The sequence below is a fragment of the Dermacentor variabilis genome, chromosome 3 (genome assembly GCF_050947875.1).
Source record: "Dermacentor variabilis isolate Ectoservices chromosome 3, ASM5094787v1, whole genome shotgun sequence".
Lineage (NCBI taxonomy): Eukaryota > Metazoa > Arthropoda > Arachnida > Ixodida > Ixodidae > Dermacentor > Dermacentor variabilis.
The window spans coordinates 19,942,550-19,960,379 of record NC_134570.1 but is presented as its reverse complement, the minus strand read 5'-3'; the positions used below and the strand labels follow the sequence as shown (position 1 = coordinate 19,960,379).

The following is a 17,830-nucleotide window of genomic DNA, read 5'->3' as shown; positions in this document are numbered from 1 at the left end:
TCTTCCACATCGTTGCTGAGTCACATCCCAGACGGCCAAGTACGACAATGTAGTGAGTGCGCTTAACCCGACAACTGCAACTTTGGTCCGCGACATTTTGCTAGCTCCTCTACCCGATTATCAGTACGACACCCTTAAGCTGGAGTTACTAGGGCGCACCAACGACTCTGAGTCGTGACGGATTCAACAGCTACTCTCATCGGAGGAACTTGGTGACAGAAAGCTACGAGCTGCTTCGTTGCATGACACAGCTCCTGGGAAATAGTTCATTATCAGCAGGCTTGAAAATATTTCGGGAGCTCTTCTTCCAGCGTATACCGAACCAGGTACACATGATTTTATGTGCCTCACCTACTACGACATCTGTAGAGGCCTTAGCAATGATGGCAGACCAGATTATGGATTCTTTTCATGCTGTGATGTCCACTGTTGATCGTTGTAATACACCCATTGCGACACAACCCCAGTTACAGCAGCACTTTGATGAACCCGACAGTTCAAGCATATACCTTGCTGCGGAAATAGAGGAGCTAACTAACCAGTTGGCTGCCTTACGCTTTCGTGCGAATAACTACCAGCAGCGGGATCCACTCGTATGACCAAAACGTGTCACGCCCGCTGTCTCCCTTTATTTGGTGGTATCACGCCAGATAGGGCACTCGCGCATGGCTGTGCCGTACACCTTGTAACTTTCCAGGAAAAAGTCGGGCCAGTCGCTGATGATGACTAGTGCTGCTGGCCGTACATCAAGCCGTCTCTTCCACGTCACCGACCATGTCACAAAAGTTCGCTATCTTGTAGACACTGGTGTGGAAATTTGTCACTCAAAACGTATGGCCAGAAACCTGTAACTATCAATCTTGGTCTGCAACGCCCTTTTCGATGGCTATTCACCGTCGCTGACGTTCATGGGCCGATCATCGGCGCTGACTTTCCGTGGAAGTGTAACCTTCTCGTCGACCTTCGCCACTGCTGCCTTCTTGACTTCTCAACAAACCTGTCCGTACAAGGTATCACCACGAGCTAGCACGCCTATATCCTGGACTAATGCTGCTGCATCTGCTTTTACCTCTGGAACGTCCTTGCTACCACTACTCTACTTGCGCACATGCAACCAGACGGTGTCTGTTATGGTAGAGGCCGCTGACGTAGCTGTTGGCGCCGTGTTTCAACAGCTGGTTGGCAAGACATGGCAGCCTATATCTTTTCAAAGAAGCTGACACCGCAAGAAACCTGCTACAGCACTTTCGGTCGCAAATTGCTAGGACTCTACCTCGCAGTCCGCCAATTCTGCCACAACCTCGAAGGGCGTCAGTTCTCTATTCTCACTGACCACAAACCGCTCATTTATGCTATTACCTCCGACAGTTCCTCGCACACTCCCTGTGAAATTCGCCAGCTTGCATATAGCTCCGAATTCACTACTGATATTTGGCATATCAGTGGTGCCGATAATCCCGTTGCTGATGCTCTGTCATGGATCTGTATAAACGCAAGCCAAGTAAATCGTTCCGGCATTGACTTCGTCCACCTCGCTACTGCTCAACGCACAGAGCATGAACTTTAAACACTCCGGACGGCCAACGATTCGCTACGCTTCGAAGATATCTCACCGCCTGGCTGCAACGCCACAGTGATATGTGACATGTTTACGGGTCATCCTCGACTGTATGTTCCACAACAATTTTGCCAGCAACCTTTTGATGCACTACACTCCTTATTGCACCCTGGAGTGCGTGCCACACAATGTCTCGCCACTTCCCACTATCTGTGGCCGCGTATGAACGCTGACGTCCGTTGCTGGGCTCGGGCATGCATACAGTGCCAGCGCGCCAAAGTCGGTCGACACACTATGAGCGTGCCTGGTAATTTTCCACTACACTGCATTTGTTTCGGCCACGTTCACATCGATATCGTTGGTCCGCTACCACCGTCCTCGAACCAATGATATATACCTATTTGTATCGACTGCTGGCCTGAAGCAATGCCACTCTTTCACGTTACTGCAGAATCTATATCATCATCATCATCATCATCATCATCATCATCATCATCATCATCATCATCATCCTGGTTACACCCACTGCAGGGCAAAGGCCTCTCCCATACTTCTCCAACTACCCCGGTCATGTACTAATTGTGGCCATGATGTCCATGCACACTTCTTAATTTCATCTGCCCCCTGCTATGCTTCCCTTCCCTTGGAATCCAGTCTGTAACCCTTAATGACCATCGGTTATCTTTCCTCCTCATTACATGTCCTGCCCATGCCCATTCCTTTTTCTTGATTTCAACTAAGATGTCATTAGCTCGTGTTTGTTCCCTCAGCCAGTCTGCTCTTTTCTCATCCCTTAACGTTACACCCATCATTCTTCTTTCCATAGCTCCTTGTGTCGTCCTCAATTTAAGCAGAACCCTTTTCGTAAGCCTCCAGATTTCTGCTACGTGAGTACTGGTAAGACACAGCTGTTATACACTTTTCTCTTGAGGAATAATGGCAACCTGCTGTTCATGATCTGAGAATGCCTTCCAAACGCACCCCAGCCCATTCTTATTCTTCTGATTATTTCAGTCTCATGGTCCGGATCTGCGGTCACTACCTGTCCTAAGTAGATGTATTCCTTTACCTCTTCCAGTGCCTCGCTACCTATTGTAAACTGCTTTTCTCTTCCGAGACTGTTAAACATTGTTTTGGTTTTCTGCAGATCAATTTTTAGACCCGCCCTTCTGCTTTGCCTCTCCAAGTCAGTGAGCGTGCATTGCAATTGGTCCCCTGAGTTACTAAGCAAGGTAATACCATCAGCGAATCGCAAGTTATTAAGGTATTCTCCATTAACTCTTATCCTTAATTCTTCCCAATCCAGGTCTCTGAATACCTCGTGTAAACACGCTGTGAATAGCATTGGAGAGATCGGATCTCCCTGCCCGACGCCTTTCTTTATTGGGATTTTGTTGCTTTCTTTATGGAGGACTACGGTGGCTGTGGAGCCGCTATAGATATCGTTCAGTATTTTTACATACGGCTCGTCTATACCCTGATTCCGCAATGCCTCCATGACTCCTGAGGTTTCATCTGAATCAAACGCTTTCTCGTAATTAATGAAAGCTATATATAAGGGTTGGTTAAATTCCGCACATTTCTCTATCATCTGATTGATAGTGTGAATATGGTCTATTGTTGAGTAGCCTTTACGGAATCCTGCCTGGTCCTTTTGTTGACGGAAGTCTAAGGTGTTCCTGATTCTATTTGCAATTACCTTAGTAAATACTTTGTAGGCAACGGACAGTAAGCTGATCGGTCTATAATTTTTCAAGTTATTGGCGTCCCATTTCTTATGGATTAGGATTATTTTAGCGTTTTTCCAAGATTCCGGTACGCTCGAAGTCATGAGGCATTGCGTATACAGGGTGGCCAGTTTCTCTAGAACAATCTGCCCAGCATCCTTCAACAAATCTGCTGTTACCTGATCCTCCCCAGCTACCTTCCCCCTTTGCATAGCTCCCAAGGCTTTCTTTACTTCTTCTGGCATTACTTGTGACATTTCAAATTCCTCTAGACGATTCTCTCTTCTATTATCCTCGTGGGTGCCACTGGTACTGTATAAACCTCTATAGAACTCCTCGGCCACTTGAACTATCTCATCCATATTAGTAATGATATTGCCGGCTTTGTTTCTTAACGCAAACATCTGATTCTTGCCTATTCCTAGTTTCTTCTTCACTGCTTTTAGGCTTCCTCCATTCCTGAGAGCATGTTCAATTCTATCCATATTATAGTTCCTTATGTCAGCTGTGTTACGCTTGTTAACTTCGAAAGTTCTGCCAGTTCTATTCTAGCTGTAGGGTTAGATGTTTTCATACATTGGCGTTTCTTGATCAGGTCTTTTGTCTCCTGCGATAGCTTACTGGTATCCTGTCTAACGGAGTTACCACCGACTTCTATTACACACTCCTTAATGATGCCTATAAGATTGTCGTTCATTGCTTCAACACTAAGGTCCTCTTCCCTAGTTAAAGCCGAATACCTGTTCTGTAGCTTGATCCGGAATTCCTCTAGTTTCCCTCTTAACGCTAACTCATTGATTGGCTTCTGGTGTATTAGTTTCTTCCGTTCCCTCCTCAAGTCTAGGCTAATTTGAGTTACCATCCTATGGTCACTGCAGCGTACCTTGCCGAGCACGTCCACATCTTGTATGATGCCAGGGTTAGCACAGAGTATAAAGTCTATTTCATTTCTAGTCTCTCCATTCGGGCTCCTCCACGTCCACTTTCGGCTATCCCACTTGCGGAAGGAGGTATTCATTATCCGCATAGTATTCTTTTCTGCAAACTCTACTAATAATTCTCCCCTGCTATTCCTAGAGCCTGTGCCATATTCCCCCCACTGACTTGTCTCCAGCCTGCTTCTTGCCTACCCTGGCATTGAAGTCGCCCATCAGTACAGTGTATTTTGTTTTGACTTTACCCATCGCCGATTTCAGGTCTCCATAGAAGCTGTCGACTTCCTGGTCATCATGACTGAATGTATATATTTTCTTTTTATGGGCTTTTACGTGCCAAAACCACTTTATGATTATGATTATGAGGCACACCGTAGTGGAGGGCTCCGGTAATTTTGACCACCTGGGGTTCTTTAACGTGCACCTAAATCTAAGTACACGGGTGTTTTCGCATTTCGCCCCCATCGAAATGCGGCCGCCGTGGCCGGGATTCGATCCCGCGACCTCGTGCTCCGCAGCCCAACACCATAGCCACTGAGCAACCATGGCGGGCGTGACTGGATGTAGGGGCATAGACCTGTATGACCTTCAATTTGTACCTCTTATTAAGTTTCACAACGAGACCTGCCACCCCCTCGTTAATGCTATAGAATTGCTGTATGTTACCAGCTGTATCCTTATTAATCAGAAGTCCGACTCTCCGTCTCGTCTCTCCGTTAAGCCCCGGTAGCACAGGACGTGCCCGCTTTTTAGCACTGTATATGCTTTTGTCCTAACTTCACTGAGCCCAATTATATCCAATTTACTGCCGTCTAATTCCTCCAATAGCACTGCTAGACTAGCCTCACTAGATAACGTTCTAGCGTTAAACATTGCCAAGTTCAGATTCCAATGGCGGCCTGTATGGAACCACGGATTCTTAGCACCCTCTATAGCCTAGGCCATCTTAAATACCTGGATTTCTCGTTACGGCGTACCACACACCATAACGACAGGTGGAGGAAGACAATTTGACTCCTCCCTCTTTCAAGCTCTCTCCCATCTTCTGGGTGTAACACTCATACGAACAACAGCTTATCACCCAAGTTCCTATGGCATGGTAGAATGCTTCAATCGTCAACTAGAACAGCATAAAGCTTTGTGAAGATTCTGGGTGCCCTGATCCACGAGAAGGGAGGTGCGGCCACCTGGCTGAAGAAACTTGAGGCGAGGTGGAAGCAAGTCCTGCACCTCTCGCGGAGGATAGCCCACTAGAGTGGAGGGGCAGGCACACAAACGGCACGTGCACTGGTCATGGCCACCCCCGCGTCCTATGCTTGCAACTTGCTTCAACCTTACTGAGGCACTAGAAGAAAAGCTCCAGAGATTTCACCGGGAAAGCTGAGGAGTTGGGACAGTACTTTCTTGCCACACCAGAATCGAGGAGCTCCACAACGCCCTCCCACCGCTGTGAGAAGGGCTGAACAATAGCAGCATCGTTTCAACCATGCAGGATGCCTCCTTTTCCAAATTGAAGGTAAACAGACGGGCAAAACAGATGACACTCATGATTTACTTCCAAGAATGGCACCATGGAATGATGTGCAGTTACGGGTTGTCAAACCCATCATCTGCCACCAGCGCAAGGACAACCGCTCATCTCACAGGGCGGCCATTGCCAGAAGAGTCGATGACCAGAGGACGCTGTATTCTCTGACACCGCATGGGACTCTGTGTCCCGACTTCCGGCATAGGCATTCTTGAGTGACAACATCAGGAAAGATGTGGTTTTTTGACCCCAAGAAGTGCTACCAATTAAGACAATAGAACTTCACGCCATCCTGCTTACCTTGCAGAGACTGAAAGAGACCAACAGTGATGGCGCACATAACAGCTGGACAATAACCATTTACACTGACTGTGCTGGAGGCCTTGAATCACTTTCAGGACCTCCCTGGGTTGGTACTTGGGAGTACCGTATAAAAAAAAGCTGCTTTGGATCTTTATCGGTCTTGCGTGGCTGAGGTGGGCAAGAACTGGGTTCTTGTGCATGCTAGTAGTGTCAGCAACAGCACGGCCCGGGACGTGGCAAGCGAGCTGCTACACCATGCTTGTGTGCTCCAATGGACAATGTCCCTATTGCACCACAGTTCATGGGATCGGAAGATGTCAGAGAGCAGGGCAAGTTAGAGGTGAAAAAGCACCTTCTGGCAAGGGTGTCACGCAACACACACTTTCTTCCCAAAGGACTGTCTTGCTGCGCTCAGGTCCTGTTCCACAAAGCCAGGACAGAAGCAGCCCTAACAGGGGATGTGCTGGCCTGGTGGAGGACCACGTCAAGGTGAACATGGAACGCCAGAAACACTGCCGAGAAGAGTGTGCTTCCGCACGATTAATTAGCTTCCCATGCACCGCTTGCTGTCACTTATCAGACATGCAACATGGGAGTACACCTTAGTCTACACAATTTTCTGTGGGGATGTCATGGCCTGGAAGAGATGAGAGAGAGAGAGAAAAAAAAGGAGCAACAGGAGAAAGCAACAGAAAGCTGTGTTGGGAGTTTTTCATGTTGCTCTACAATTTTCTCATTGACACTTTTTATCTAATTATAATATTTGAGAACTTGTTTAATTAATTAGGACTATGTAATTAGGTAGAATGAAAAGGAAATGATCTGAGTATCTTCAAGCGACGACAAACATTCCTTTGGTTCTGTCCAGCTACGTGGCATTCACATATTTTTAAACTCTGCCTAAAGTTAGCTGGGACACCCTGTATAATCAGTGGGCAGTTTTATTTACCATGTTCAGAAGTTTTGTCCCCTCTAAAGCACAAGTTATTTGCCCACTGATGAAGCCTACCCGCTCGAATTTATGGTGTGAATTTCTTATTTTTCAGTATCATTCACCAGATTTTTGCCAACCTCACTGGAACTACAGGTGAATACCAATGCTCGGTACACTTATGGCTTGATTGATGGTGGTTCAATAGCCTGAATTAAGTGCTTTTCTTCCTTAACCTTGCAGGTTTCATCTCCAACCAAGGCCTTCCAGTGTGAGTATCAATAAAGCGCTTTAGCCAAGCATTATTTGTTTGGGTTTTTCACTTCCACATAATTTTTAGTGAGAACATGAGGTAAAGGCATAAAGCAAGAGAACAGACAGGGTCTGTGCTTGTTTAGCCTTGCTGCATGTTAATTTTTTTCTTCATGTGTTCATCTTGCTTGCACATTAGTGCAATTTAATGACGCAAAGTCAAGTCGAGCTCTCACAACCTTCCAATTCTTGCTCTATAAGGCACATATATTGAAAAGAAAGATGCATCATAAAGTAGGGGTGTGCAAATATAGCATATCACCGAATCTTAGTGATCATTCGAAAAATTGTACTCTTGAATAGAATATCTACCGCTCGATGTTTCGATATATTCGGTGTAGAGACGTGCGCAGTGCCACATGTCGCGTGCGCTGCGGAGCCCCTTGTGCTTGATGCTGCCCTAGCGAGCGCTTCATTTTTCGCCCCAAAAGGAGCGCCAAACATGCCACGGACGAGCTGCCCTGGCTGACACGGATGGATGGATGGATGTTATGAGTGTCCCCTTTGGAACGGGGTGGTGGGTTGCGCCATCAAGCGCTTGTTATTTTATTGCCTAATGTCCTGCGTATGCTAAAAAAGAAAAAAGGAAAGGAAGAAACTCGTGGCGAATTTCCATACCCAAACTTTTTGAACCTCTATTGTGAACTTAGTTTCTGTACGCCTTCGTTGTTTTTCGTTTCCCTACTTTTGTTCTACCTATCTTCCAATCGCCTCTTACTAATCTCTGTTGCGGACATGTTTACGTTCCCCCTGCTCTTGCTGAACACAAGGGCTTCAAGGAGGCCAGTAATTCCTAAATATACCGCTGGGCAGGTGTCTTCACATTATAATAAAACATGCTCCATCGTTGCCCTAGCTTTCCCACAGTAATATTCTTATATGTCTCTTTATAATTGCGTGTTATAAGGTATCCTAATCTTGCTTCGAAATGTAGTGAGCTTCCCTTTGAGTTATCATAAATTGTTTCTTTCCCGTTTTTGTTTTTTCCTCTTAAGCAGTTACTCGTGCCAGGTTCCTTTTCCATTGCCTCCACCCATGAGATTATCTCACTCTCTTTTTGCTTGACATTCTTTGTTGCTGTGTTGCTCAGCATACAGGCCGCATAGTTGCTGGTAAGCTTCATAGTTCTTTTCCTCCACTGTGTATCAATGTTATTCCTGTACAAATACCTGAACACTCTCCCAGCCCATTTACTTTCTTCCATATTCCTCAGTCGTTCGTCATAATTAATTTTACTGTGAGCTTCCCTCGATTCAAGACTGTTGCTGCGTGTGCTCCCTGAGGTCAGCCTGATGTGGGGATTGCACACACAGCGACTGAACGCCGCAATTCGTAGAACAGCACCAGGTCGGCTGGGGCCGCCTCTGTCGGTACAAGGTTTGTCCGGGTTGGCAGTACGGATTGAAATAATGACGCGACAGGGACAGAAGGAATGTGAACAAAAGCAGTGTGTATTTTGTAAAGTGAGAAAGCATGTGCGAAGATTGAGCCGCCGATAGGCATGCAGATCATGTTGGATACGCTTGCCGATGAACTTCACGTCACTTTAAGAGCCGTCCCCGCTCGTGTTATCACGGGACGAATCACTGATGAGCCACCCGTACAAACATTAGTGGCAAGCATTCTGTGATGGCTTGGGGCCCAATACCACATCGGCCAGCGGCTAATTTTCGCCTCTGCCCACACTGCCTCGGCCATTAGGCCTAATCGCCGCTGCTTCATAGGGCGTTGGCGACTACAGTTGTTTGGTGCCAAATTCACGCAGATCTATTCGCCGCAGCCGTATGACACTCGGAGAGCCGACAAATCGCCTAGGAAACGAAAGCAAGAGGTGGCGGATGAACGAAGAGGAAGAGGAGGAGGTGTAGCGAGCGTCGTAAACTTGCCGTGTCCGTCTAGATTCCAGATTCTTTGACAGGTGGCAAATCATGCAGAACCTGACACTCGGACGGTGCCTGCTCATCTGCTCACGTTGGCCCACTACCAAACTGAGAACCTCATTGGTATTCAGTACAATAAAACGTCACTAATTCTCTGGTTTCAGAGGGGGAAAAAAGCACTTGATTCTATTCAACAAAAACTCCTGATAAAAAAAAATTTTTTCAGGCCTTCATATTTTAGAACGGAGCTGTAATCAGCGTTGGCATATTAATTGGGTGATCCCTTTAATAAGAATAGACTGTACTGTATATCTTCGTTTCTATGTACCTATGTGACTCATAGCTTTGCTACATTCTTGTTATGCAATGCTAGGATACTCCCAGGCATGTGCAGCACCGTATTTTCTTGCCCAAAATTTGTAAGCAATAAATTTTGTGAAAAATAGATATTTCATATTTTAATTGATATTTGGCTTTTTGTTCTTGATTCGATACTCTATCTGAAATTTGGTATTTGCACACCCCTAATCATAAATGATCCTTGGCATCACTAGTTTTTGTATTTCTGTCATGAAGAGTCTATCGCTTTAAAGCATTTTGTGATAATGCAGCAGTCGCATTGCTATTATGATGCTTATTTTTCACTTGCGGGAGCTGGTATGCTATTTGTTTGGCATGTTGGGCACCTTGTTGCTGACTGGTTGTATCCGCTCACTCTCAAAGCAGGCTGGTCAACCTGCATGGCAACCCTGGAGACTATGCCTGGGGCCGAGGGGGCCTGGATGCTGTCATAACACAGGTGCCACAGCTTTTAATGCTTGAGCTATTTTGCTAGGTTTTTAGTGGTTGGCAGGCAATGATCTAACATGGTAGAGGATAACGAGTAGGAAAGAGAGGAAAGTGTTCAGAAAAAAGCACATGGCGTGCAGAAGGCAGAGAAGGAAGTGCATATGCAGTGAAGAGAGAGGTGTCTGATTGGTTAGCACAGGCATTGATGTCACATATGTAGGAGCAGAAGGGAAATAAGCCACGTGAGCACCAGCTCTATCCTCTCCACATGAAAAACACAGCATGGTGACATGAGCTTTCATTAACTTTGATGGTCACCTTCTGTGGTTTCTACCAGAGCTTTTAGGCAAAGCAGTATTGACGTGAGAGCACACACATGATGTAGATGCGGGCAGTTTCAGGGCGCTTGAAATGGGAAATCTTTATCACCTATCTATAACGCAGCTAGACAAAACCTCAGCCAGATCTGCATGGTGCATTTTAGTGAGCAAACCAAAGATAGTTCATTGAATGATCGCTTTGACATGGGCTTGTACATCGTCACCTCGACTTCTTGTTGAGTTAACGAAAAAAAGAAATTCTCTCTCTCTCTCGAGGTTGAATAACTTTTGTTTGCATGTGCAGATTTTTGTAATCATTTTTGCACTTCAGTCTGTACAAAAATTTTTTTTGCAGCAGTCTTAGTAAAAGATATACCTCAGTGCCCTGTTAACAAATGAGGTGAACAAAATGTAACTGTCTTTCTGTAATAGTTCCTTGAAAAGCCCTGTAAAATCTTGCCAAACATTTTTTTAATGTTTCGTCAAATGGAGAGTGACATTGTAACTTAAATATGCTCGTCCTCCTGCCAGGGATATTTCTTTATTTTTTTCAGCTTGCTTTACATCACCTTAACTTCAAGTGCAGTAGCTATTTCATGGCTTTCATCAAGTTAATGAAAGCTGTTCTTACTATAAGGATCAGTGCAAAGCTGCAGAATTACTGCTGTGCAAAGCAATTACACGAGCACTGGTATAAGGTTAAGACTAGCCTTATCAGGCCACCTTGCCGCGCTACGGATGCAAGCCCCTGTTTAATCGCATTCATAGCAGGCCAGAAAATTTGACCTGCTTACCAGAGAAATGGCAGAAGCTGCAGAGATTGGGAACATCAGTCTCTTAATTGGAGACAGAAATGTTTTTGTCACGTTAGCTGTCTGTGTCAGTTGAACTTGCGGTGTTGGTTTGTTTGTGTCTTCCTTCTCCCTTCCTTTCGTGTGGTAATATATATATCTGCTCTCGTGCAATTAACACTCAATTCTTAATGCTTGCTGTGTCTGTGGCTGCCAGCCTTTCAGAAAAAGATGGTGCCAGATTTGTAGATTTTAACCTGGCATTGCTTCATGGTGTGACAGCCATCATGTGCCATTTGCAGCTCCTGAATCAACTGGACGGGACAGGGCCGCCTCCTTTAGCGAAAGACAAGATTGAGCAGATTCCCACTGTCAAGATTGTCCAGGAGCAAGTTGGTGAGTACAGATACATTCATTGTGCTGCAGCTGAAGTGATTTTGACACAGTGCATAGTATTTCCAAGCGGTACCTTTTGTAACTGTCTGCTTGCTGCAGTGAACACACCTCGGTGAAGGAGCTTAACTGGATGTCTGCACTTAAATATTGAGAGTGCAGTGCGAGATACTGGAACATCAATAGCACCTGCTGCTCTTTTGTGTTGGCTACAGTGCAAGTAAAATGAGACTGAGCTCGCGCATTGTGAATTGCTCTTGGCAAAGGAGCTTGCTGATGCTCATTTTCAGGAGCTTAGAAGGGTGATGGTTTGGGCTAGTTGGTTTTCCATGAATCTGTGTGCTGCAGGGCAAAGTGGTACAAGGGACACAGAAAAGCGCTTGTCCTCATTTTTCTGTGTCCCTTGTCCCGCTTTGTGCTGCACCACACAGTCTTGAGGAGCTGTATTGCACTCAGCACACTTTACAACAGATCTGCGTAAACATATTGTTGCAGAGCGTTTGGACAGGACCGTGCGCACAAGACAGGGTCGTGCGCTTTCATAATATATTCGTATACAGTTTATCTTATTTTATTTTTATTTATTTTATTGTACCCTCAAGGTCGAAGTATTACAGAGGGGAGTGGGTAAGAGAGATATACATAAGTAAATAACAAAGCAGCAAAAGGTGTTTAGTTATTACAGCAAAATTGGGAAGTTAATTGTATCCGGGAGTGATGATGTCTGATATGGCCGAACGAAACTTTGAGTTGTCCTCGATTGCGACAACTACGCCGGGAACGTGGTTGCATTCCTGAGAGGTCCTAGGCATAAATTATTCGGGACAGGTTCTGGTGTGGCATTGAATTTTTCCAACCTTATGGCTATGATCAATGCGAGAGGAAATGTAGGTAGGAGATGATATAAGGTTATTGCGCAGGTAGGAATTGTGGAAATATAGTTTATAAAATAAAGCAAGGAGAAAGCACTTACCTCGGACTGATAGAGGAGCAAGTAGCAAAGAGTTTTTCATGGCAGTTACGCTTGATGCACAGCTATAATTGCTATAAATGAAACACGTGGCATTGTTTTGGATTAGTTCAAGCGACCGAATAAGGGTTTCGAAGTGCAGGTCCAAGATAGATGAGGTGTACCCAATCTTCATTTTACTCATAATAAGCATGTTGTATTCGATTAATTTTGATGATGTAGGGGCAGAAGAAACATTTCGGGAAAGATAACATACCATGCGGTTAGTATTGTAATTACCTTATCGATGTGGAACGACCAGGAAAGTGATGAGGTTTTATGTGGTCGTCTAGGTACTTATACGAGGTTACGACTTCCAGGGAAGTATTATTAAGGTAATAATACTACGAATAATACTACGAATAATACTACGAATAATACGAAATATGGCTGCGAGTTACACATATACATATACATTTAGTTCTGTTCAGTTGCGTTAACCATACGTCACACCATTTAGAGATAGTGTTTATATCATCTTGTAAGAATTCGTTATCAGATTTGTCCGAGATTTCACGGAGGATAAGTCATCTGTGAAAAGGTAAATACGGTCGAACCCGGTTATATCGAACTCACAAAATAATGCCTGTCTGTTCGATATAGAGCATAATTCGATATAAGCCTGCTTAATAATTGGATGTCATAAAAGCACATACCATTTATAAAATCACTTTATTGATGAAACTAGCTTAGTTTCGCATGAAATAGTCCATTATTTTCTTCTGCTTGGGCAATTTCTCTGCCTGCGACACAAGCATGTCTCCCCATTGTCTAAGGAGTCGAAGCAGCTGAGGCCGCAACCTTTTGCATTCACGCAGAAGCACCGGGCTATTGTGGATGCACCAATCACTTTGGAGGATGTGGGCAAAGGACCGCCGTTGCTTTCTTCATTGTGCGCACTTTCGCTTGTGCTCGGTACGATGTCGGCAATGTAGTCTTCGTTTTCGCACTCTCCCGTGGTCGCGACACCATTATTTGCACTCACAAACTCGTCCACCGTTGATTCAACAGCTTCCGGAAATTCTGACAGCTCGCTCCAAACTTTGGCAACGGCTTCGTCGCACTAATCAGAATTTAGTCATCACCGAGCACGCGGAAGCTGGCACGGCTGAAGCGATTTCGGATAAACCACTCGTACACGGCTGTGCATAACGCGTTGGGCACCACGGGCACCGAGTCGCGATTGTCTGCTTTAGCCCTAATGTCCCCCTTATTCAAGATCGCGCTGCGAGTGCTCCTCAGAATCTTGCACGCTGCGGCAACATCCGACTTCTCACCGCGTTCGACCAGATTTATGATTTCGAGCTTCACGACGAAAGGCGAATTCTGCCGTTTCATCACGGCAACACTGCGGACGAAGGCCCACAAGGCGAGCGCACAATAAATCTGGAAAGCCGTGTGACAACTCGCACTTTCGCCATCTTGCACGACGAGGGCACAGGAGCCTCTGATTGGCTGTCTGAGCAAGCGCTGTGGGCGGGCCAGGATCATTTTTTGCAGGGAGGCGTGGTCACGGTAGGGAGAGCGGTTGGATGGAGCCGTGCCGCCAGGTTTCCTTGTCACCGCGAGGGAAAGCCAACTTCTGGGGGCACTTTTCCGCCGCTTGACATTCTATGTATCAGGAGTCGCTGCTAGTTTTGTTTGATGTAAGCGTAACTTTTGCTATATATACACATTGTAACTATACCGTGTCCAGAAATTGTTCTATATATAGAATAATTCGATGTAAACGGGTTCGATATAGTCGGGTTCAACTGTATTAGAAAAAACATCATTGGGGAAATCGTTAATGTAAATTAAGCAAAGAGGGCCGATAAGTGATCCTTGGGGCACACCATAGTCTGCGGGACTAAATGGGCACATAAGGTTATTTGACACAACTTACTGTGACCGATTAAGGAGAAAATGTTTAAATCATGCAAACAGGTTAGGATTAAAACAGTTTATTAAGTTTATATAGAAGCAATTTATGACCCACTTTGTGGAAGGCCTTGGTGAAATATAAAGAAGCAGTCTGCGAATGAACCTTTGTCAAGAATAAGTTGAAGGTGGTGAGTAATAGAAAAAAGTTGAGTTTCACAAGAAAAGCTTTTTCGGAAATCATGTGCATTTGTGAAAAAATTCGCAGTTGCGCCCAAAAGGTGAAGCACTGATTGTGATAGCAAATCAGTAGATAGCTGTACGAAGTAAGGGTAGCAGTTTTATTAACCATAGAAGCTTGTAAACATTCGCTTACTAAATCAACAATGATAGAATGTGTAAGCATGACTAAATGAGAACGTAGAAACAGACTTCCTTCTATGTCGTTGTTCAGTCGTACTTACGCATTCTATCATGGATTCACACTATCCCGCGAACATGTTTCAACTAAATTAACCTGTGCGCTATCACGCGCGCACAGGTAAACATGAACACATCTCGCTCAATGACAGCGGAAACTGTCTGTGAAAACGCTGGAGTTAGGAATCGCTGCAGCAGCTGCGAGCCAATTGACCTCCGTGCCATCTGTTGCTTCAACGCGAACAAAACGTCGAAACGCGCATATGAAGCTACAGGCACTACACGCACTCTGCAAACATCGCAGATCGCTTTGAAGATGAGGCCCGCACGGGCGTACACTTTGGCCACGTCACAGATTGCTTTCAAGACACGAGCGCCGGAAACACGTCCTTATGGTGTCTGCCAAAGGCGTCTACTACGGCGTCCGCAAAATTGTGTGGCCAACGCCATAGTAGACGCCGCAATGTCTCCACTCTGTACGGAGCGGCGGGCAAGGAGAACATTGAGACACACTGGCAGCCGCTGGAGAAGAATGCCCCTTTTCCCTCGCCTGACCCTCCTTGCCGCGCGTGCCACAGGATGGGGCACTCATCACGGCCGCGTTCCTCGCTCACGCATGCGAGGTTGAATTGCATTCGCCGGCTTACCCTCACACGCTTCCTCTCATATGTAACCTCACAGCGACGGCGGAAATGTGCCTGGAGTGTCCTTATAATATCTATCGCAATAAAATGAATTATTGTGTAAGTGCTTTTCTAAATGCGAGTACAAAATATGTTGAAGAACCTTGCAAGGAATGCTGGTGAGGGAAATGGGGCAGTAGTTGAGGAGCGAATTTTTGCTACCGGACTTGTGAAGGGGGCCTATCTTTCCGACCTTCCTATCTGCAGGGAGCTGATGGGTATCTAAGGATTGCTGAAAAATTCTTGAAAGCAGAACAGATGAATAAACAGTATTTGTCAGAAATGTCGCATTAACCAATTCAGCACCAGAACTTGATGACAACTTCAGATCTTTTCGACCCCAAGAGGTTCAGTGATAATGAAGTACATAGGTGGATAACTTCAACACTCCGGAGTTAGAAGCACAGGGATAGAACATACAACAAAGGTGTTGCAGAACACAGAATTAAGGGCATGGGGACATATATCACTGGGTACCGGTGAGCCATTGGAATCATTCAGCGTGACCGAATTATTTTTGGAGGGGTTAATAACACGCCAAAACTTTTTAGGGTCATTCCCAAGTACTGCGGAGAGAGTGTGTACTTGGAATGCCTTTTTGGCAAGTTTTGTAGCCTCTGTATAAGCGTTGTGCACTGGCATCGAAATAGGATGCTTACAAGGAGGTGAACTTTTATTCGCTGTTCGATACAGTCGTTTTCTTTTTTTTTTGTTGTTGTTGTTGGAAAGCCTTTTTAACTTGGAGTTGAACTAGGGCTTCTTAACATTGCAGGATACTACACTTGTCAGAATAAACTTGTCAACGAGCTCAAGTATTATATTTTTGAAAACGATCCAGTTCTCATCAACCATGCGATCATCAAATTTCCTTAGGAAAGGATAAAAAATTAGCTAGCTCAATATTAATAGCGTCAAAATTTGCCATATCATAGTGGTAAATTATTATTCTTCAACTGCTTTTAACACAGGAAATATGTTGAACAAAAAACCCACGTGATTCGCTTAGAGAAGACTCTCCTCGAAACAACTTTTTTTATTATTATTTATATTAGAGGTTTCAAAATTCAGTCAAGTATAGCTTTGTATGCAGATTTCAAATATGGCATTTTCTGTGTAGCTGTTAGTTTGAGTTATGTAATGCACAATGGCAAAATATAGTCATATCTATGGGAACTTTCTTGTATAATAAATTTTCACAAAAAGCATCATGCTGTAGCTTGTTTAGCTCTATAGACCGCAAAGTGCCAATATCTAGCCAACCAGTGTGTACAATTACTGAAACTGTGCAAAAGAATTGGAACATTTCAACTACCGTATTTAGTACTCGCATAATGATCACACTTTTTTGTCCAAAAAATTGACGCAAATTCAGGGGTGCGATCATCACGTGGGTTAAATTTCCCGTGAAAAGAAAAATTTTTTTCATCCCGCGTTTGCTGCGAGATGACAACAGGTCAACAAATAGGCAGCTGTCGCTGTACATATGTAGTGCGGGACACCAAAACAAAAATAGCGGCTGGCTGAGCAAGCCGAGCGCGATGAAGCGTTTTTTTTCTTCTCGTGAGTACATTACGTGCATTGAAACAGTTGCTTCCATATTAGCAATGAATAATATCGTTAATATCGGCAAGTTTGCGGTAATAACCTAGCCATGTCCACTTTGAGTGGACAGAAACAGATGGGCACGCTTAGCAGCTAGTGACATAGAAACACATGGTGGGCATGCTGCGGAAACTGCGGCATTTGTCTTCACTACTATCCTAATACGGCACGTTTCCGCTAAGGGTGGGCGAACATCTTAGCTGTGTTACAAGCGTCTGCGTATGAATAGGGTACACTTCTAACATATCAGTGTAAATGTGGCTACTATCGTTGCCGCTCGCGATTTGTTGCACGTTCACGAGCGCAGACGAGAATTGAAAGGCACCTTTATTGTTGTTGTTGTTGACCACAACCATTCTAAAGCCTACACGTAAAAAAGGCAAGTTTGGTTGTAGCTTTTTGTTTTTGTCATGGAAGTGCGGAAAAGTGATCAAAGGAATGAAATCTTGAAGAGTCGTTCGCGTAGCATTCGACAGATGGTAAGCGCGATCATGACTTGGCACATGACATATCGCTGCGGCAAGTTCGGGGTGCGATTGTTACACGGGAAATAAAAAAAATTGAATTTTGACGACAAAATTCAGGGATTCGATCATTACGCAAGTGCGATCATTATGCGAGTAAATACGGGAATTTTTTTCTCAGTTCTCTGAAGTATAGCCGTGTATTTTCGCAACTTACTGCTTAGAGGTATTGCAACTTCAAGTAGATATTAGCATTGTACATACCTTCAAGAGTGTGTATGCGAAATTTCGTTAGTATAAGATACTTGTAAGTGTACAAGGTTAT

The 17,830-nt window shown here is 44.8% G+C and overlaps 1 protein-coding gene across 2 annotated transcripts in view; it reads left to right on the top strand.

Moving 5' to 3' along the window:
* The window catches only part of Iru (E3 ubiquitin-protein ligase Iruka), a 39,622-nt gene that overhangs the window by 6,207 nt on the left and 15,585 nt on the right, over positions 1-17,830 (top strand). The window contains exons 5-8 of one of the 2 annotated variants that reach the window (XM_075684421.1): positions 7,098-7,138; positions 7,226-7,253; positions 9,901-9,973; positions 11,377-11,470. In XM_075684421.1, the coding sequence (XP_075540536.1) occupies positions 7,098-7,138; positions 7,226-7,253; positions 9,901-9,973; positions 11,377-11,470 (236 nt within the window). Of the gene's footprint in view, positions 1-7,097; positions 7,139-7,225; positions 7,254-9,897; positions 9,974-11,376; positions 11,471-17,830 lie in introns of both variants that reach the window. The other variant, XM_075684420.1, reaches the window with a different exon arrangement.